Source organism: Bos javanicus, chromosome 20, assembly GCF_032452875.1.
Source record: "Bos javanicus breed banteng chromosome 20, ARS-OSU_banteng_1.0, whole genome shotgun sequence".
Taxonomy (NCBI): domain Eukaryota; kingdom Metazoa; phylum Chordata; class Mammalia; order Artiodactyla; family Bovidae; genus Bos; species Bos javanicus.
This window is the reverse complement of record NC_083887.1, coordinates 39,118,121-39,139,673: the sequence shown is the minus strand read 5'-3', so window position 1 is coordinate 39,139,673 and position 21,553 is coordinate 39,118,121. Positions and strand designations below refer to the sequence as shown.

Genomic DNA, 21,553 nt, shown 5'->3' with positions numbered 1-21,553 from the left:
TCTTTATAGTCCAACTCTCACATCCATACATGACTACTGGAAAAACCATAGCTTTGACTAGATGGACCTTTGTTGGCAAAGTAATGTCTCTGCTTTTTAATATTCTGTCTAGGTTGGTCATAACTTTTCTTCCAAGGAGAAAGTGTCTTTTAATTTCATGGCTGCAGTCACCATCTGCAGTGATTTTGGAGCCCCCCAAAATAAAGTCTCTCATTGTTTCCCCATCTATTTGCCATGGAGTGATAGGACCAGATGGCATGATCTTCGTTTTCTGAATGTTGAGTTTTAAGCCAGCTTTTTCACTCTCCTCTTTCACTTTCATCAAGAAGCTCTTTAGTTCTTCTTCACTTTCTGCCATAAGTGTGGTGTTATCTGCATATCTGAAGTTATTGATATTTCTCCCAGCAATCTTGATTCCAGCTTGTGCTTCATCCAGCCCAGTGTTTCTCGTGATGTACTCTGCATATAAGTCAAATAAGCAAGGTGACAATATACAGCCTTGACTTACTTCTTTCCCGATTTGGAGCCAGTCTGTTGTTCTATGTCCAGTTCTAACTGTTGCTTCCTGACCTGCATACAGATTTCTCAAGGCATTTCTCAGGTGGTCTAGGTATTCCAAACTCTTTAAGAATTTTCCACAGTTTGCTGTGATCCACACAGTCAAAGGCTTTGGCATAGTCAGTAAAGTAGAAGTAGATGTTTTTCTGGAATTCTCTTGCTTTTTGACAATCCAGTGGATATTGGCAATTTGATCTCTGGTTCCTCTGCCTTTCCTAAAACCAGCTTGAACATTTGGAAGTTTTCAGTTCACATACTGTTGAAGCATCGCTTGGAGAATTTTGAGCATTACTTTGCTAGAGTGTGAAATGAGTGCAGTTGTGCAGTAGTTTGAGCATTCTTTGGCATTGCCTTTCTATGGGATTGGAATGAAAACTGACCTTTTCCAGTCCTGTGGCCACTGTTGAGTTTTCCAAATTTTCTGGCATATTGAGTGCAGCACTTTCACAGCATCATGTTTCAGGATTTGAAATAGCTCAACTGGAATTCCATCACCTCCACTAGCTTTGTTCGCAGTGATGCTTCCTAAGGCCCACTTGACTTTTCACTCAAGGATGTCTGGCTCTAGGTGAGTGATCACACCATCGTGATTATCTGGGTCGTGAAGATCTTTTTTGAATAGTTCTTCAAATGTTCAGAAACCATAAGAACATTAATAATAACTGTAATGTAGAACTTATACCAATTCCCTGGTGTTATAAAATACATATACTATTTCTGACTCATAAATAACCCTATTTGGTAGGTGTTTTTATCTTTCATGTTCAGGTGGTGAAACTGGTAGTCAGAAAGTTTGAGTATCTTGTTTAAAATCATCTAGCCAGTACTGTGGTAAGATTTGAACCCAGATCTGTTGTATTTCAAAAATGTACTGCCTTTCACTCTGTAACAGGGATTCTGACTTTGAGGAATTTGAGAATACATATGGGGGCACCTGGCCAGCAGGCATGTCCCCAGAGTCTCATTTTACATATGGTGGAACTGAGTACAGATCACGTTCAAGTTAAATTTCCCAGGAGGAGGAAGAGCTGGGATGTGAACGTAGGTCTCTCAGTCCAGAATGTGCCCTTCCTATGGAAGGTAGCCTACTCTCTGAAGGCAGGCTCTCTGGATTTTAAATCAGGCTCCATCACTCAGCTCTCTGACCTGGGTGAGGTTACTTAACCTCTCTCAACCTCTATTTATTCATCAGTAAAATAGCAGTGCCTTCCTTGAAAAGTGGGTTTTTCTGAGACTTAATAAGATCATATATAATACAGCACTTAGATCAGGGCCTGACAGGTCTTGAGTACTGAGTGAATGTTGGCATAAGAATAAAATTATAATAAGAATTATCTTTCTGAGGTGCTGGAGATAATAGATCAGATATCACCTATTACTTCCCAGGTGGCACTAGTAGTAAAGAACCCACCTGCCAGTGAAGGAGACATAAGAGACTCAGGTTCTATCACTGGGTTGGGAAGATCCCCTGGAGGAGGGTGTGGCAACCCACTCCAGTATTCTTGCCTGGAGAATCCCATGGACAGAGGAGCCTGGCAGGCTACAGTCCATAGGATTGCAGAGTTGGACATGACTGAAGTGACTTAGCATGCAAGAGTGATGGGTAAAGAGTATTGCTAGAGTCAGCCCTGTCATCTTAACCTGCCTCTGCCACTTACTATACATAACCTTGGGAAAATCACTTAACTTCTGAGCCTTGCTTTCTCCATCACTAAAATGCAGATAATAGTATATCACATAGAGTTACTGTGAGCTTTAAATAAAATAATGTATATAACATGCATAGGCTAGTGCCTGACAGAGTATGTTCTCAGTAAATGTTAGCCAAGCATCCTTTCCTCTGCATTATTCTGTACTATACAGCCTTTTGCTTCTAGGGGAGTGGGTCACAATATTTGAAATTGTAATTGTGATTAATTGTTAGACAGTATTACAATATGTTTGTGTTTGAGAATTTGAATCTGAACATACTAGGTACACTTTGTACTTTAGAGGTAATAATGAAACTAAAAGAGCAAAACATGTAGTTTCAGACAAGAAATGCTTGTTCCTCAAAACCGAAAGCAAAAGTTCTACTCAACTTGTATTTGAAAAGAGAAACTCCAGAATAGCTGGAGTGAATCCATTGCCTCAGTAGCCTGAGTTCGCTTTCCACCTCCGCGTCTCAGTGTTCCTTGTCCTCCATGATTTGAAAAGAATCATAGGAGCGGGAGAAATTAAGAGGCATTGGAATAACCCAATTCAGATCCCAGGTAGTATGAACTTCTTTTGGTTCTTGGAGACTAATTCCTCTCTTTGTAAATTCAATGAAACCTAGACATACCAGGAAGGCACATGGAAGGGGAAGGATCTTAAGGACTCTGCTGTAGCAGAAGTCGAGTCAGTAAAGGTTTGTTTCCCTGAAACAAGTCCATATCTCATCCCTCAAGAACCACTGAGCAAAGCCATAGGAGTTGTTGCCAAAGCCCAGATGTCAAAAAAAAGAGGAAAAAAAAAAAAACAACCTAGTCCAGGAATTGTTCTCTTCGCTTGAGCATCTTGCTGGAATAATCAGCCCCAGATGTCCTGGAACTCTGCTAGTTTTCCGATGTGTTCTTGTGCTTTCTACCCCACCTCCTCCGGAAACCCAGTGACAACATTCACTGGGCTTTCATTGCCAGGAGCCCAAATTCCTGGCTTCTGCAGCCTCTGCAAAGAAGTGAAAGCAGAACTGGCTGCATGAATTAGGAGTTAATTCCAAGGTTAAATGTTTGTTAGTTGCACGGGCCTCAAGTAAGATCTTAGTGTATAGAAAAGGTGCAGAAAATCTGATTTAGAAGTAAACATTGAGATTGTTTAGTCTGACTTTTACCTAAATCACAAGTGGACTTCAGTTTTAATCATTTATTTATCAAGCTCCCTCTAGGCTCTAGAAAATACTCAGATTTTTAAGATATAGTCCTTTTCCAAGAAAACAGACACACTGGACCAGATTACAAGTTAGTCTGCAGTAAAGCTTTAAGAAAAATGTAAACAGAGGACAAGTAATAAATTGTGAGCCTGGAAATGTAGGTGGAGACTGTGTGTATGCTGTGGGTAGGGGGCTGGGTCTTCAAAGAAAAGTAAAATATCAACGGGTAGGAAGCCAGCAGTGGGCATTTGACGTAGCACGACCAACAGCATAGTGCCATGGAGAGGCTTGACATTTCTGAGGAAAAGCAAGTGGCCTTGAGTTGTTGTAGTTGGAGGTATATGAGTAAGACTCATTGGAAAAGACCCTGATGCTGGGAAAGATTGAGGCAAGAGGAGAAGAGGGCGACAGATGATGAGATGGTTGGATGGCGTCATCGACTCAATGAACGTGAGTTTGAGCAAGCTTTGGGAGATGGTGAAGGACAGTGAAGCCTGGCATGCTGCCGTCCATGAGGTCGCAAAGAGTCAGACATGACTTTGAACAACAATAGGAACATGCTGGAGATGTTTGGGAAGATAAATTGGGGTCTGATTATGGAATGTTTTCTGTGCCATGCTGATGAGTTTAGAATTTATTCTGTAGGCAGAAGATAACTATCAAAAAGTTTTGAGCAGGATGTGCCATGATCAGTTACTGGCTTTAGAACATTAACTGTCAGCCCTGGGAAGGATGGATGGGACCTGGGGAGACCACAGAAGTAGGGAGACCAGTTAGGAGGCAGATGCAACAGTGCAAGGGAGAGATGTTGAGAGCCTTAATTATCTAAAACCATAGTAGAAGGAACATGGAGAAGATGGATTGAGAGTAGTTTGGAATCTCAAATTCGCAAGACCTTGGGAATTTGAGCCAATCAGATGTGAAGTATAATGGAGTCAGGGGCCCATTCAAAGGTGGCTTTAAAGTTTCTAGCTTGAGCAACTTGGTGAATGGCCAAGCTATTAAGGAAAGCATATTGGCAGGACAAGGTTATCTTGGAGGATGTTTAGGGGGTCTGAAGAAGATAATTTCCATTTTGAATGTGTTAAGTTTGAGGTGCCCATAGTACATCTACTTGACAGTGTCTAATAGGCTGTGTGGACCAGAAACTTGAGATATATTAGAAGTTAAAGGAACGGATAAGAAATCCATGGATTATGTGTATGTCAAACAAGAAAACTTAGGAACTTTGGAGAATATTTACACTTGCTTTGGAGAGAACATATGTGGTAATTTTTAATCAAAATAGAGAGGGATCAAGAGTGAGCTCCCCACTTAGAGACATCCTGCATCTCCCTTTCTTCATCTAAAGAAATGCAAATAAGAGAAGTCTGTTTTACAGGTTTTATTTACTGTATGGCACATAGTAAGCTTCTGTGAAATGTTAATTATTGTAATTATTATATTATCCAGGGGTCATTCAGAAGGAGGAACTGGGAAGGAGACTCAGAAAGAGTCTTTAGAGAATTAGAAGAGTCAGGAAAAAACAGAAAGGAACTCACAGGAGGAGAAAGTTTCAGAAAAGGGTGTGGTCTTTGGCAATGTCACAAAAGACACGAAGGGGCAGTTTAAAGAAGAGGGATGCAATTGTCCAATAAACAGAAAGCAGGATTTCCAATCTCATACAGAAGTTATAAATTCAAATGAAATATATTTACCACCTATTATATTGTGTGGTAGGGGCTTCCCAGGTGGCACCATGATAGAGAATCCACCTGCCAACACAGAGGATGCAGGAGACACAGATTTGATCCCTGGGTTGGGAAGATCCCCTGGAGAATGGAATGGCTGCCCACTCCAGTATCCTTGCCTGGAAAAGTCCATGGACAGAGGAACCTGGTGGGCTATAGTCAATGGAGTCACAAAGAGTGGGACACAACTGAGCACACACGCAAGAATATTTGTGAAAAGTACAGGTCATATAAACTCAGTCCTGTCAAAGATATGGGGAGATCAGCTCTCTAGTACCCTATGATGGAACTGTGGGTTGATATATATAACTATATATCTAGCTAGATAGGGCTTTGCTGGTGGCTCAGTGGTAAGGAATCCACCTGCCAATGCAGGAGATGGGGGTTTGATCCCTGTGTCGGGAAGATCTCCTGGAGGAGGAAATGGCTACCTCCAGTATTCTTGCCTGGAAAATTTCACAGACAGAGGAGCCAGGCAGGCTACAGTTCATGGGCTCGCAAAGAGTTGAACACAACTGAGCAACTAATACATACACACACACACACACAAATCAGAAACTCACTCATTATCTCTCCAGGTGGCCTTTTCCAATTATAGACGGTTCTAATTGTTCGAATGCAAGGTCATGAGCTTGAGAGTCAGACAGACCTCTGTTTGAATCCAGGCTCCTCCACTTTCTGTGTGCCATAACGCAAGTTATCCTAAGCCTCAGTTTTCTCTAATGAGGATTAGAATAGCATCTATAATAAGGAAAGATAATAAAGAGTAAATTAGATTATTCACATAAAAAATGTAGCACAGCATCTCATATATAGTAAGTGCCCAATAAATATTAGCTATTTTTGCAACTCTAGCTGGTCACCCATACTTACTGGAAGTATGAAGGCATGGATCATTAACTTCAACTTTGTCCTTGTTAGCACAAATCTTTAGGAGAGCTGCATGCTGAAAAATTGCTTTTGAATAACTTTCAATGGCTCTTAAGCTGTAGAAGACAACAGAAGGATCCTTTTCTCTTGATAGGAGGGGAAAGGAGGAGAGTACCTCAATGCCCATTAACCTATTAGTGATCTACTGTCTTCTTGGTCAAAAATCTTTGTGAACAACAATTGCCTTTTCTGGGCTGAGGGACTAGGGAGAGAAAGCCAAAGAAAAGTAGGATAAAAAAGGAGGATTTGGGGGTGTTTATTTCCAGAGAAAATTGCAGTAAGTAGAACAGTGGATACGCTCAGTAAATTTTCTGTCAGCCAGACTAGTCTTGGGCAAGACCTTCGTGATGAAAGTTATGCTCCAGAAGCTAGATTGTTTCCAGGCTACTGCATTTATATTCTCTCCCTATCATTAGTATATATTCTAATGCCTCCTCTACAAAATTAAAGGAGAAAATATTCTGCCAGACCTTGGTGTATGAGTGGGTGGGGAGCAAAATCTGCTCTAACATCCAGGTGCCCAGGGGCAGTGGCCTTTCCAAATTAGGATTCTGGGAATAGCTAGCAACACTGGGACAGGCAGAGCAGTGAACACTTAGGAGCATGTAGCTCCCATACTAGGGTCTCCATGGAGGGGAACAGAGGCTGCTAAGTCACAAAGAGCCAACTCAGGGTACCTGGTCTTTGGTAGTGCATCAGGGGAACTTAATCAATGGCCACTCTGCCATGCCCACAAAAATGGAATGACAGGAGGCAGCGTGTGAATAGTGCAAGGAAAGCAAGTGTATTTCACCACCTGGGCCCACTCTGGTAGTGATTTCCTAGAGTGATGCTTGAAGTTCCAGAGCAAAAGGCTAGGTCTGGTGGAGCCTGATTTATTATCATCATCTGCAGTGGGGCATGGGTGGGGGAAGAGCTAAACTTCTGCGACGGATTTGCGATTTACGCACAGAGTAAAGAGCAGTGTACCTTGAGTCCAGATATGTTGTGTGTGAGTCCCAACTCTGCTATGAGATAGCTATGTGGCTTTAAGTAGCCTAAACATTCTAAGCCTCACTTTTCCTCATCTTCAACATTCCTTCAACAAATGTATCTGGTGAGCATCTACTACATCCTAGGTGCAGTTAGCGCTGCAGGTGGTAAATAAATAAAGATAAATAAAACGTGGCCATTACTGTGAAGGAGACAACTGTCTAGTGCAAGAGACGAGCATGAAAATAACGACAATGTGAAATACAGGTTCTGTAGGAGAAGTCTCAGTGCACTAAGAGCAGCAAGGAGAGACCATCTAAGAAGTCTGGAGAAGACTTCAAAGAGAGGGTTACATTCGAGTTGTTTCTTGAAGGGCGAGTAACAGTTCATCCAGATGGAGAAGAGAAGACATGCCGGGAAGAAGGCACTCTCTATGCAAAATCACAGAGGCCTGACAGAGGGCAGCGTTTGGAAGGAATGGTAAGTTCTTAATGGCTGCTCTAGGGGACAGGATTTCCTAAAGGGTATTGTAAGCAATGTTGATTCCAAGGGACAGGAGGAGGAAGAAAGGCTCTGTGGCAGAAATCCGTGTAGGAAGAAACCAAATTGGATTACACAAAGTGACACAGGTTTATTTCCTGAAGTACTTCCCAGAACTTGTTACACACTAAACTTCCCCCACTGGCATGTTGGGAAGAAATGAATTTTTAAAACGCCACTGTATTTATATTTACCTGAATTCTTTGTAAACTGGTCAGTGATTTAAATTTTGGCAAATAAAAACTTATTTAGAACCACAAAGATAGTATCTTAGGTCTAGTTTTATTTAAAGCAAAAGGTAAATATAGCACATGTTTGAACTGAGGGTACACGAATACTTTGGCAGGTTGGTAACAAATTTGGGCCCCACTTTAGGGCATAATAAATTATTTATGAAAGATGATTATCTCACCAATGAACTATTTTATCTGATCATAGAAACATGACTTCAACACATCTTGATGAACTAATTTTTCTTTATGATTCATGGTAGTTAAGAGCTCTAGGTGTGGAGACAGGACTGTTCAGACCCCAGCACCACCACTTTCTAGCTAATTCTGGTTTTCTCATCATAAGATGGGGATGAGAACAGTACCTATCTCTTAGTGTTGCTGCAAAAATGAGATAATGTAGGTTAAGTGGTTATTAGGTAATAAATGGCAAGTATTTTCGTACTTACTGAAACCTGGGCTTTGACTTTATCACCTTCTAGCCATACCATTGCCAGTGAAGGAAAATGAGACAGGGGCTAGTATCTGAAAAGCCACTGTGAGGCTGGTGTGGAGAACATTTTGCGGTTAACAGCTCAGAAGTGAGGTAGAGCTAACCCCTGGAAACATTGTATCATAGAGAAGACAGTCTAACACAGTTTCTTAAATGCACAGATGATGTATACACTGGATCAGCCAGAGGCGTTTCAGTACCTGATTTCAGGAAAGGGGACTCCTGCCACCTTGTGGTGAGAGAGCGAGGCCCAAGGCCGGTATCTAGTTGCAGTCCCTAGCAGAGATCCCTCTCAGGTCTCTGCCCACCCCTGATTTTATGAGACCCCTGGGCAACTGACTTAATTTGTGCCTACTTTTTTTTTCAGATTTGGAATCATATTATCTCTTGGTTTACTGATCAGGAAATTAAAGTGCCAGATAGCTTTCTGTATTTTATATGGTCCAGTAGTAGAATGAATAAGCCTTTACTGGGGCTTGCATATAAAAAAGCCTCAAGTTGCTCATAAAATTTTGTATCTCATATTTCTGTGGAACAGATTTTTTTCAGGCAAACGGGCCTGTGAAAACCACACTTGTTGCAGGCTTGAGGTCTAAATAGGAGGTGACTGAGGAACACTTAATAGAAACCGGGTTTCTGGATCAGAAAATCTCTTGGACTAGATTACTTCTAATTCCAGGCCAACTTCTCCAGTATCAGGAAACCAGCATATGGAAATCTTATGGCTGGGAATGATGATGAAAGATCCTCTTTTTAACAATTACAGTGCCTCTGGGCTCTAAATCTCTGTGCTCATGAGGAGAAATCACCTGAAAAGCATGAACAATATATACATGGCCCTAAATTAGATAATTTTTTTTCAGCTGTGATTAAATGCAATCCACATATCTTAGATACACCCCTCACCTGCTGTCTGAATCAAAGGAAGTCCCCTGCTCTTTAGGGAGAAAACCTAAGACTCTTTTGGAGGCCCTTTAGCAGAGTTAGCATTTTAGGGGGATGGTCACTTGGTGAAATAGTTGCCTAAGACTGAGTTCAGCCTTCTAGCTCAATAAGGCAGTGGTTGGTGCTAGAAGGAGGGAGAGATGTCAAAAGCCAAGAAAACATGCACAAATGGTTTTCTCCTTTCCTCTAGGTCTTCTGTTATCAGTAAAGGGAAAACCTCTATCCAGGATAGTCAACAATAAAGCCAACCTGTTGATAACAAGCATTCTTGACCACAAAATATATTTACCAACACCGACAGCAGTGGCAGATCAAAAACAGAACCAAGGATTCTGGGGGGAAAAAAAAGGTCCACTTGACAGTGGCATTACAGGTAAAATACGTATGGCCATTAGAAACCGGGATCCTGTTACCTGAGAGGAAGGAATCTTTTTTAGACACATGCTTTAAGTTAGTTTCTCATGTCACTGGGACTCCCATTACCTTCCATTTCCCCGTTTCTAATTTCATTCTTTCCCATTCTGACTTTTAAAAAAAGTTCTGCAGTGCCTAAGTAGTTTATGTGTGAGCATTTTAATACAGTACTTATAAATATCTTTAGCCATAACCTGTTTAGGGTCCCTAAAATTGCTTTGTGTGAGGAAATGTTTGACCTTCTGGAACACTGACCTAACCTGGTTTACTGAAGTCATACCACATTAGAGCCATAAGGCCTTTTTGATTTTTGTAAATGAAGAAAACAGGACAAGAAGGGTTGATTCATTTGTGGTCAGTCTAGTGACTATAAAGCAGATGGTCACCTGAATCACAGGAGACTACTCTTTCCATCCCACTATGCTGCCCCTACCAGACTGGATTAAAAAGACTTGTTTTGGGAATGGAATGCTCACCAGGGTTGTTAAAAAAGAAATCCTAAGGCCCTGAATGGGCTTCCTTGGTGGCTCAGACGGTAAAGAATCTGCCTGCAATGCAGGGGACCTGGGTTCAATCCCTGGGTTGGGAAGATCCCCTGGAGAAGGAATGGCTACCCACTTCAGTATTGTGGCCTGGAGAATTCCATGGACAGAGGAGCCTGGCGGGCTACAGTCCATGGGGCTGCAGAGTCAGACACGACTGAGCGACTTTCAAAAAAAAAAAAAAAAGGCCTTGAACCAGTGTGTGTTTAGGAAATTGGCAGTCTCAAATCATATTCCTTTGTGTGTTGAGGGACAGAGGAGAAATCAGATTCAGTTTGTACTATAGCTTTTATTTTTCCCTTGTTATCGCTCCTCAGTTACCTGAGCTGATTTAGTGGAGCTCAAACACCTGTGTCTTTGGGATCCACGTGTTTCTAAGAACATTTCTATCACTCATCAGTGCTTATACAACCACATCTTGGTTCTTCATTCAAGGTATTTTCTCATTTCATTCTGTTTCGTCTGTAAAACCTAGTAATCAGCCAGTATCCACAGTATTAGTAGTGAGCAGTGTTCTGCTGTGGCAGGAGGACATATATACTGGTTTATCCAGTGGTCTGGCCACAGACTGCTAGGCTTCCTCCTAGTAGCTGCCGCTGTCCCTCAGCTGATTCCAAGAGTGCTTTAAGCTTGGCACCCAGGAGCAGGGTTTCTGCTTACAGCTCTGGCCGAAGGCACCTATATTCCACTGACCTTCTCGGCAAGTACTTACAAACTAGTCACTCAGTGACTCACTGCAGATTTTAGCCCTGTTTGGAGATGGGACTGATGTTCTTGCCCAGAATATGCTGAGTTGACTAAAGCAGCCTCAGAAGAGTGGCTTGTTTTCACACACGCAGTTGAAAATAGTTTTTCAACAATGACTGTGATAAAAACAAAGTATTAGAAGTGGCCATTTTGGACTCCATTTTGGGTGGCACTAAAATTTAAAAATTTTACTATTTTGTGAGGTCCCAAAGTCTTAACATTTCCAAACCGACAAACCTCTATCAATAAAACAGTAGCATAAAGTATTACATTGTAAAATAAAACATTGTGTAACCCTGTTGTCTCATCTTATTTTTAGTATCTCCAGTTTTTCTTTGTTGACAGTACAAAATTCCCACCTGTCCCCCAAGATTTTGATTTCAAAATGTTTTATGAAATGGTTTTAATATCCTCCTATCTGACAAAATAGAAAGCTGCCATCTATCTTGGTTCTAAAAGTTTAAAAATGTTACTATTTTTTGAAATCCCCAAGTTTTAAGAAACCACATTGGAATGTTCAGCACAATACAACTTAATATAAAGTTTCACTCTTGGAAAACTGGAGTTGAGAACTAAGCTCCTTTCTAAACTCATTCAGTGGGAAGCAGCGATCTGGACAACCAATCAAAACACCTGAGGTTTCCAGCCACCCTAGTCCATAAGGTCATACACAGCTTAGACATTCCTTTGGTTATCGGGCACTGAAATTTCTGAGATAGATGAGGGTTAGCTACTTTCTTTCAGTCCCTGTAACTGAATTGGAAAACAAACAAAACCAAGCCCAGCTCAAACTCTCCCACATATAAATTTTAATAAATGTTCATTACCAAGCAGTTTCTGCAACTGGCTCTGGAAGTTCGGTGATGCCTTACCTCCATGTGTTGGCAGTTCACCCATCACTTTGCATTAAAGGTCCACTTAAGGCAAACCTGACAATATTCGAGACAGGACTGTCCTAATCCAGTCAGCAACAAGCAACAGAATCCCTGGACAAATGGCAGGAGGTAAGTCAAGCCTCAGGCACCAGTCCTAAGGGTACAGACTACAGGCCTCACTAGATTCTCATATTCTTTCCGTAAAGGGATGGGGAACTACTCTGAAATTTAGTTCACATATCCTGAATACCTCTAGTTTTACCAATGAGAGCCACTACTATTAACTAGGAGTTACATCCAGTCAATGAGCTATACATTTCGAAAAGATAACCTACTTCAAACATTTACTCTTTTATTGAGGCTTCTGAAGTGACCGAGATATGGATGCCAGGAACACCCATGCCAGCTGCCTGGGGCATTTCTGATTAGAGGTTGAGCTGTCCACTGCTGGAGCAGGAAAACCCACAGTAGAGCTGCTAACTGCTGCAGAAGAGCATGCAACCTGACACTCATATAAAAATGCTACGAATACAAACTCGGGAAAAGAGAAAATGCTATTTCCCAATTCCTCAGAACCCAGCAGATTTTGTTTCAGGTGGGGACAAGAGCCAGCAGTATGAAGACGGAAAGGGGAAAAGGGAGTCTATGTAGTTCTGAACCCCCCCCACTCACCCTAAGCTGTAGGGGCTGCCACATGCTGCCCTTTCAGCAATGGTAACTAATGCTTAGCAGGACTTGAGAGTATCACAGCAACTGTGTGGCTTCTTATAAAAAAAAACAAAACAAAACATGTATTACAAGACTTATTTTTATTACAACAGTAAAATTTAACATTTTTGTTTTGAATCATTTCATCAGTTCTAGGTGGAAGCATAATCGTAAGTTGGGAATAAACTAATTAAAAATAGAAAAAAATAGCTACTGTTAATTTTATTAGAATTACAATTTTAAAATTTATTACAATTTTATTAGAAAGAATATGAGGTAAACTTCAGAAAGGTAAAGCTAAATCTTAGTCTTTTGTGACACGTGAACTCAACTTACAGTCACCAAAGCATCTGCGTTGCCCAAGTAAGTGCTCCCCCCAGTGGTCTCTCATAGGAACTTGAACGAAGTTAGGCTAGCAAATTAGGGAGTCAAACAGAACACACATAACTAGAAAATTCTTTATTAAAACATATCTTGATGTTACGGTGACTGAGAAAGAATTAAATTTATTAGCTTCTGAATTCTAAGTAACTCAAGATATGTTCAGCTGAAATAGTCTTAAATGTGCAAAAATGTCAGTCTTATTTAATCATAGGTTCAACTTTCATAGTGACTAATAATCTGAAAGTGGAGGTCCTTTTATCTGATGAATATTTACCTTATCCTGGCACTATTTTAGATACTAGACATGCCAATGGAAAAAAACCAAGTAACTGTCCAGTTTTAAAGGAAAATTGTAGTCCTTGAAATGTTTACTGATTAAGTATTTTCATAATTATGTTTTAGACGTGTTTTGTTCTTAATGCTTATTGAGACAAAAAAAAATCTGGACATTTGGCAGATTCAATCATTTCCTTCTTGAACACATACTGTAACTTTACAAAACTCCAACGACTTTTGTACCAGCTGGGCATCCCGAGATTGCCTGGGAGACTTAACTAGTTATCCGGCATTCACCCTGGGCTAAATACCCAGCATTGCATGAGTCGTACAGGTACCCGGGAGCAGCGCCTACGTGCCTGCCCACTGAGATATGCCTTGGTTTGGTTGAGAAACTTAAAAAAAAAAAAAAAAAAATTATTTTTGGTTGTACAAGGTCTTTGTCAAGTGCAAGCTTTTCTCTAGTTGCAGAACACGGGCTCTAGGGCCCATGAGCTCAGTAGCTGCAGCTGCCAAGCTCTAGAGTACAGGCTCAGCAGTTGTGGTGCACGGGCATGGCTGCCCCACAGAATGTGGGAGCTTCCAGGATCAGGGATGGAACCTGTGTCTCCTGCACTGGCAGGTGGATTCTTTTACCACTGAGCCACTTGGGAAGCCCTGGTTGAGGAACTCTTATAGGCAAATAGAAGGTATCTAATAAGTACTTACTACAATGAATGGTTTTCAGAACAAGATGAAAACCTGTAATTCTGAAGACTGTTTTATATCATGTTCATAAATGCCTTCAAAATGTAAATAAATCATATAATTATTCAGACTTGTTTGATGACACCTAAACTTCAGAACACTTGCAAAGACATCACCTGTAAAAGCAGTCACTTCAATGCAATTAAAATGCTATTTTTAAAAAATATCCTTTAAAACAGTGGTTCTCAAACTTTAGCAAGGATCAGAATCTCGGGGGGTGGGGCGGTGAAGGGGGGAAGCTGTTTAAACTATAGATTGCTGGCCCCACCCTCAGAGTTCCTGACAAGTTTCCAGGTGGTCTAGGCATGACACTCTGAGAACCACTGCTTTATGACAGAGTCTCCAGAATTCCAACTAGGAAGTGATGCCCATATGCTATTGCTTTTTCTAATAGTAAATAAATAAAAGAACATTTCTGATACGGCTTCACCAAACTTCAAATTTTTATACTCTTGGAATGTCCTACTTAAGTAGAATAACACATAAAACTTATGCACCTTGACTTGTAACAATTTCCGTGAGTTCAAAAGACAGAACCACAAACTAGTCCATACTGGATAATCTATGACTACGTGACAACATTACTGACAAAACCTACAGCAACTATCGGGACAGGGACTGTGCTGCTCCTCCTCCCTGCTTCTTCCCCTTACAAAATCTTAACAGGAAGTCATGAAGGGCACTGCGCTCAGCATGAGAACATGACCTACTACGCATGTGTACATAAACAGTGCGTGAACCGCCATACTGAAGACTAAGAGTCAGGAACTTCTTCATCAGGACAGCAGTAATATTCCACAAAGCATATTTGTCCATCTTCATTTCTAATCATATACTGTAATGAGAGAAATCCTCGGTTATCTGTTCGAATAGATACCTTACAAGACAGGACTAATGCCTTTGTAGAGGGTTTCAGTAAAGAAATCTTGTATCTGCAGAAAAGTAAACAAAAAGCTGTTATTTGGACACATTTAAAGCATAATTCCAAGTAAAGGACAGAAGTTAGCCAAGAACTACCAAACAGCAAATATAAGAACAGAATCAAAGAGCCGTCCAATTTGCTAATATTTTCTTCATTTTGAAAATTTAATTCACTATCACAATGCCAAATTCCCATGTAAACCCAGCAACCTACTATTTATTTTTTGCTATACTTTTATCTACACATTGAAAGTCTTAAAAAATTTATTTAATAGAAATATAGTATTTAACCTCACCTTCATCACCAAATGGCAACCTACTGACCTGTTGACCTGGGTCTCATTGCAGTGAAATAATTCCATCAAATCAGAATCTTTGGGATAGTCAAGGTGGGAGCTTCCTGCATTCCCAAAAGTAGATAACCTATAGTAGAAAATGAGCAATTCATTTATTCATTGGTTCAACAATAAGCCACATTAGTATCCAAATAAGCAAACACTTCCTTAAGAAGCTCATTCTGGTGAGTGAAACACATATGTAGACAGCTGTAGACACGGCGCTGTAACAACAACATAATAAAGATTCCTGTAGGATGCTGCAGTACAGAGCTAGCAACTAATAAATGACTTTGAAAAAAGCCAGTCACAGAAGGAATCTAGGGGGCTCTGCCTCAATCTCATTACCTTAATATTACTTTGATATTGTCCTTCCCTCTTCCTCAAATCAGAACCATGTAACAGGAGAGTGGCAGAGTGACGGGCCCTGATCTATGTCAATGGCAAGCCCAGGGCCCTGCCAGCTATGTCTACTGCCACACCAAGCAATTAGGGCTTTTGTGTGTCTCAGACGCTTTTCAGGTTGTTTTATGGTTTTCTTTGCTTGGGAATATCAGTAGTTTTCAGACAATTTGTGAATGTTTATGTTTACTTAACTTACTGATCATTTGTTTTGGAAAGTGAAAAGTGTTAGTGGCTCAAGTCCTGTTCGACTCTTTGTGACTCCATGGACTGAAGCTCACCAGGTTCCTCTGTCCATGGGATTCTCCAGCAAGAATACTGGAGTGGGTTGCCATGCCCTTCTCCAGGGGACCTTCCTGACCAAGGGATCTAACGTGGGTATCCTGCATTGCAGGCAGATTCTTTACCATCTGAGCCACCTGGAATTAACATATATGAGCACTGTATGTGAGCGCTATATGAGCACAGTGATAAAGACCTAGGTGCTTGCTGGCTTTCCCCAGAATCCATCTTTTCCCTCTTCTAACATCACCTCTTTCTCTGAGCCATGTTGTTCATGCCCAGCCATGCTGATGGTTCCCAAATCTATATTTTTAGTCTAGACTGATCTCCTGAACTCTACACCTATCTATCCAACTACTCCCTAGTGCCACAGGCTCAAGTTTAACATATCCAGAAAAAAATATTTCAACTTCCAGTTCCCCACCACCAAATAATTTCCTGTATGGGAGATGAAAAATACCATGATCCATCTAGTCACCCATGCTGAGAGAGATCATGTAGATGAGGAGCCTCTGGAATACTCTGTTTAAAGTGTCTGAAATCTTTAATTCACATCACTGCTTAAGTAGGGTTGCACTCATTTCCATTTTGATTAGCATTTTAACCAATCTTGAGCAAATTTTTTAACTACCTCACCAATAAGAAAAGCCTGCAGTTCTTCTAAAGGAGATACAAAAATAATAATTACACCTCTCATACCGTATGTATTTAACTCCTTTACTCTAATATTCTGAACGATTTCAAAAGAGTAGAAATAAATAAATTCTCTCTCTGATTCTAATCCTGAAGAGTTTTGCCATTTCATTCGTTGGGTCAAAATACGAGAAGCAGCTTGACAGTTTTTGATACTATATTCCTGCTGAAAATTGCCCTCTTAGGAATCTCACCTTGACCATGCCTCCCAAAGTACTCCTGTGCTGGTTCCCTAATCTTAACGGCATGTAATTTTGTTCTCTCTAAGGTGTTTCACGTATAGCCTCATCATCTTGATTTTAAGCTTTTCCTTCCTGTAGTGCTTAATGTTGGAGAAGGCAATGGCAACCCACTCCAGTACTCTTGCCTGGAAAATCCCATGGACGGAGGAGCCTGGTAGGCTGCAGTCCATGGAGTTGCTAAGAGTAGGACACGACTGAGCGACTTCACTTTCACTTTTCACTTTCATGCATTGGAGAAGGAAATGGCAACCCACTCCAGTGTTCTTGCCTGGAGAATCCCAGGGACGGGGGAGCCTGGTGGGCTGCCGTCTATGGGGTCGCACAGAGTCGGACACGACTGACACGACTTAGCAGCAGCAGCAGCACTTAATGTAAATATGCACACTATAGGTGATTGATACTTAAGTGAATGAACCATGTATAGAAAACACCTATTCCCTCCAGCATCTGTACTAACTTGGGAAAAAGAGATACCACATGCTGTAAACACCTTTTGCAAAAGTTTAAGCTCAATTTTCCTCACAATGCAACTGATCTATGATGGTAAGTAGAACAGCAATGAAATGATCACTAGTTTATGAACTCAGAGATGGGGCTACTCTTCTAGAAACCAACACTACCTATGACGCTTTATAGTGAGTTAGTCTTCCTGGGTCTTCTAGTGTCCTGACACATAAAAGTATGAACTAAGAGTAGAAGCTCTCTGAAGTTCTGAAAATTTTCATAACCTGGGTAACAAAAACTGCATTCTAAGAAAATGTGTAAGCAGGTAGATGGAGTAAACTACATTAACCAGGACTGCAGGGCTTTCAAGTACCTGAAATAAGGTTTATCTGGAGACATGGTGATCTGCAGGACCTCACTCGTCATATCCAACTCGGAAAATGCTTCACGGAGCCCCTCTGACTGCAGAATAATTTTATTAATGACATTGGTGCTGCAGAAATCAAAATCCAGAGTCTCCTCAGGCTCCTGAGTGTTGATTTTACACACTGTCACCACGCCTCCTTCTTCCAGAAACAGCATCAGAGGGTAACCATAACCTTGGTAACACATCCGAAGTGCAGTAAAAGTCCCTGCAATGGAAACAAATACTACTCTGGGCTTAGCTTTAGAGCTCTGGGCTCAGTTTCTCCTCAAATCATGCCTAAAACTCAAGAGCATTTTACCGTGTCCATTTCTAGCATATATGTATGTATATCCTTATGAGAAGGGATCACATCTTTCCTGATGATAGTTGTGTGTAGACAATTCCAAAAATAACTGCAAAAAATTGGGAATAAAATGTAACTCTTTGAAATCATTTTCCAGGTTGAAAAAAAAAACACTTTAGAGATAGCTAGGTGATTATATATAAACATACAACTTCAGGATGGAGAATCTATACAGTCCATATTGCATGTATTAATAATAACTGTTGTAGGATAGATTATGCTATTCTTGAAGGTTCAATCTGGATTGCTTTCATATTGTCTTATTATAACATCAATGTATTCACTGTGATAAGGACCCTTCCAACGTTTTCTACTGGGAGATACTCTTTATATTTCACCACATCTTAAGGTCTAATTGGGAGAAAAAGGGTGGTTAATGGAGGTTAGGGTTTTAGCTCTGCAAAACTAGTACTAAAGAGGAGAAGGACTATGACAGGACACTCTACTCCTCTTAGTGGGTGGAGAACCACACTGAGGAATGGAAGAAGGCAGGTACTTTTATGGAAAACCAGTTGGGGATCACTGCATTAGAAAATGTATAATTTTAACCAATTCCTGACAATTCCGGAACTGTCAGTACACAATTAAAACATATTTTCTAGAGGACCATAACTGATCCTTTCCTATGAAGTAAAAATCATTCTTCTGGGGTTTCCTTGTAGTTTTAACTATTGTTAAAAGTATGACTATTTTAAAGAAAAGCATTTAGGAAAATAAACTGAATTTATAAATAGGGCTTAAAGAAAAAAGAGCAAATGTCAAACACAGTGAACTGGGACTCAGGACAACTGGTATCTGTTTTTCTCTGCCACTAACTATAATTCTTGACAAATTAGGGAAAAGAAGCAATTAAAATATATTTCTCAATGTTAAACATATTTAAGACATGTTCAAAGTATTCTTTTGATTAGTTCAAATTTAAAATCCTAAAAGCTTTGTAAATTAAAAGGTGAATGTAAATTAAGAACCATTAGCATCTACTAATATTATGAAAAATCAGAATATATGATTGTGGCAAATGAAAAATAAATTGGCAATTAATTTTTTAAACAAATGTTTATACTACTTATATTCTAATAATTTTCCCTGTATTTTTCTGACCATCCAGAAATGCTTTTATGTTATTATGACAATAAAATAGTTCACCTGGCACAGGACTTGATCCAAAAATAGATAAACAGTCTAAAAGGACAGTTAAATTAATTCGAAAAGTAACAGACTCTTCTTGAACTCTAAATTCTTGAAATATTCCAGCCTATAAAAAAAAAGTAAATGTGAAAATGTATGTTAAAGAATGATAATGCACACATACAATTCTAGAGCTGACTTTGTGTTTTTAAAATAACAATATTGTGCTAAACCCATGAAAATAATTTGATTATCAGTCAACACATCTTAAACTTTTTCAACTGAGATCCATTAGAATACTACTACTCAGTAGTTGAAGGTGAAACTGATTTCAGTCTGATGCAAAACTTTATGAAAAGGTCCTTCATCTATCTCCTTGGAGCTAAACTATCTCCTACATGACTCTCCCTTGTCTTCTTTTTGTGCCCATCAGTTGGGCTAAGGTCATGTGGAAAACAGCCAAACAAATTAGACAATGCATGAGTAATAACTGACTCTCAATTTCTTTTTGAGGACAGGAACCATGTCTGATTAATCCCTCTATACCTGAGGTCATACTGTGCCCTTAGGTGTTCCAAAAACATGCTAAATTAAATGTGAAATCCTATCTGAACCATACAACTATTACTTTGTAAGAACAAACAGATTATAACCAATAAGAGGAAAAAATACTAACAGGGGAGTAGTGCAAAAGAGCATATACTACAGAAACAAATGTTGTGGGTTCTCATCCCACCTAAGCCACTTGCCAGCCATAGGACTGCTGACAAATCACTTAGTGTCTCAGTTTCCACAAATGTAAAATGGGAATAATAATAGAACCACCTCATAGGACTGTAGGACTGTTGACTTTTTTTAATTTATCAAAATAAATTTATTAAAAGTATTCAAAGACCACTTCAAAGTTTAGCCGCCATCAGTACAGTTTTGGCACTCATAATGACATTGTCATTTTCTACACAAAACACTCATTTTAGTACAAACACCAATTGACAGTTCAAACACATATCGTTTCAGTTTTAGAGTTATGTGAGACAACAGTACTGATGATCTGTAGTCATGGGAACTTCAGTACCCTTGCACATAGTAACCGTATATTACCTAGAACTAAAGAAACTACATCTAAACCACTATTGTGAGCATTAAATGATTTAAATATATAAACATACAAAACCCTCAGAAAAAGTGCCCACCTATAGTTTAAAATATTTTAGACATTATTAACCATTATTTCTGTAAAACACGATAGGAAAAGGATTTGTTACCAGGAGAGAAAAAGAATTCAAATAATGATATTTTGTGCTCCAACTTAAGTAAGGACCCTTGGAATTCATTGAGCTGGGTGAAGAATGTCATATGTCACCGGATTAAAGGTGCCAACTTCCATACCTGAATAAAAGCATTTGCTTGTACACATTTTGCGTTTTCCACTGTAACCTTGATTCCATTTTTAGTAGCGAAACACGTGGCATGTTCTCGGAAATGAATAGCCTTCAAGATAGTGGAGAGGTTCCTGACGTTGTCAAGGCTGGCCACTAAGCAGTAATCATTCTCGTCTGGGATCCGCTGGGTTAGGAGGGGCATGGTCCACGGCGCATGCGGCCCCGAGGGATGCTCCTGATGAGATGCGACAGTAAAACTCCCCGTCCAGGCTGACGAGGCCCGCGATTTCAACCTGCGCTGAGCCGAGTGGAAGAGGCCTGGACGCTGAACTCGCCGAAGTAGGGACTGAAACCCCACCTCTGCCACTTAACTATCTCTAACTTTGGGGGAAATTACCCTGTAAACTAGGGTTTCGTCGTCTTTAGTAAGGAGACAGTAACACGAAAAGTTAAGAAGGACAGAAATACGCAACTAGCACGGTCAACCGGGGTCAGTTTCGCCAAGCCAAACAGAGGCTCCGCTTCCTCAGTCAGAGAAGAGGTGTCCCGCGCCTCCAATCTTGCTTCTAACAGGATATGCGCTACGGGGGCGGGCTTGAGTCCTTGGAAGGTCCTTCAAGAGACCCAGACAACCACCCACCACCACTCACCAGCCCACGACCCGCTTACAGACTTGTCTTGGGATCCCCAGCGCCCAAACCCTACCTGTGCGCAGCGCCCGGATGCAGCTCCTAGAAAACTGCGGAAGAAGTGGAACGGCTCCCGCCACTCTATTCAGATTTGCCGGTCACCTCGGCCACCGTCACCACAGAGATAGAAGAGGCCTAGAGAGCCGACCGGGCCGTACCATAAAGACGGGAAAGAGGCACCATAGAGCTGCAGGACTGTGGAGCTGGGGGCCGGGACCATAGAGACGGGAAGGCGGAGCGAGCGGCAGAGCCGGAAGGAAGGCCCAGAGCGAAGGCGCGGAGCA

At 40.7% G+C, this 21,553-nt stretch overlaps 2 protein-coding genes across 3 annotated transcripts in view; one reads left to right on the top strand and one right to left on the bottom strand.

The window, feature by feature from the left end:
- TTC23L (tetratricopeptide repeat domain 23 like) overlaps positions 1-7,462 on the top strand; it is a 65,896-nt gene extending 58,434 nt beyond the window's left edge. Inside the window, exon 12 of the mRNA XM_061393153.1 lies at positions 7,348-7,462. Coding sequence (XP_061249137.1) covers positions 7,348-7,462 — 115 coding nt within the window. The remainder of the gene's footprint in view (positions 1-7,347) is intronic.
- A 5,194-nt stretch (positions 7,463-12,656) lies between these two features.
- Positions 12,657-20,782, bottom strand: RAD1 (RAD1 checkpoint DNA exonuclease). 2 transcript variants are annotated; one of them, XM_061393769.1, is made up of 5 exons: positions 20,588-20,782; positions 19,217-19,325; positions 17,674-17,932; positions 15,227-15,325; positions 12,657-14,913 (listed from the first exon to the last, which is right to left on the bottom strand). In XM_061393769.1, the coding sequence occupies exons 1-5, from the start codon at positions 20,780-20,782 to the stop codon at positions 14,736-14,738; spliced, it is 840 nt and encodes a 279-aa protein (XP_061249753.1). In that variant the 3' UTR covers positions 12,657-14,735. The 2 variants fall into 2 exon arrangements, with proteins under 2 accessions (XP_061249753.1, XP_061249754.1); XM_061393770.1 differs by having other exon boundaries at positions 14,828-14,913; positions 15,199-15,325.
- Positions 20,783-21,553: the final 771 nt, after the last annotated feature.

What these genes read in the sequence shown, in the direction of transcription:
- RAD1 (XM_061393769.1), bottom strand. Translation starts at nt 20,782, where the DNA reads ATGCCCCTCCTAACCCAGCGGATCCCAGACGAGAATGATTACTGCTTA. An exon ending in AAGCAAATGCTTTTATTCAG is followed by an intron (nt 19,326 to 20,587) that starts GTATGGAAGTTG and finishes TTTTTTTTATAG; the next exon opens with GCTGGAATATTTCAAGAATT. An exon ending in AATGAGACCCAGGTCAACAG is followed by an intron (nt 14,914 to 15,226) that starts GTCAGTAGGTTG and finishes ACTTTTCTGCAG; the next exon opens with ATACAAGATTTCTTTACTGA.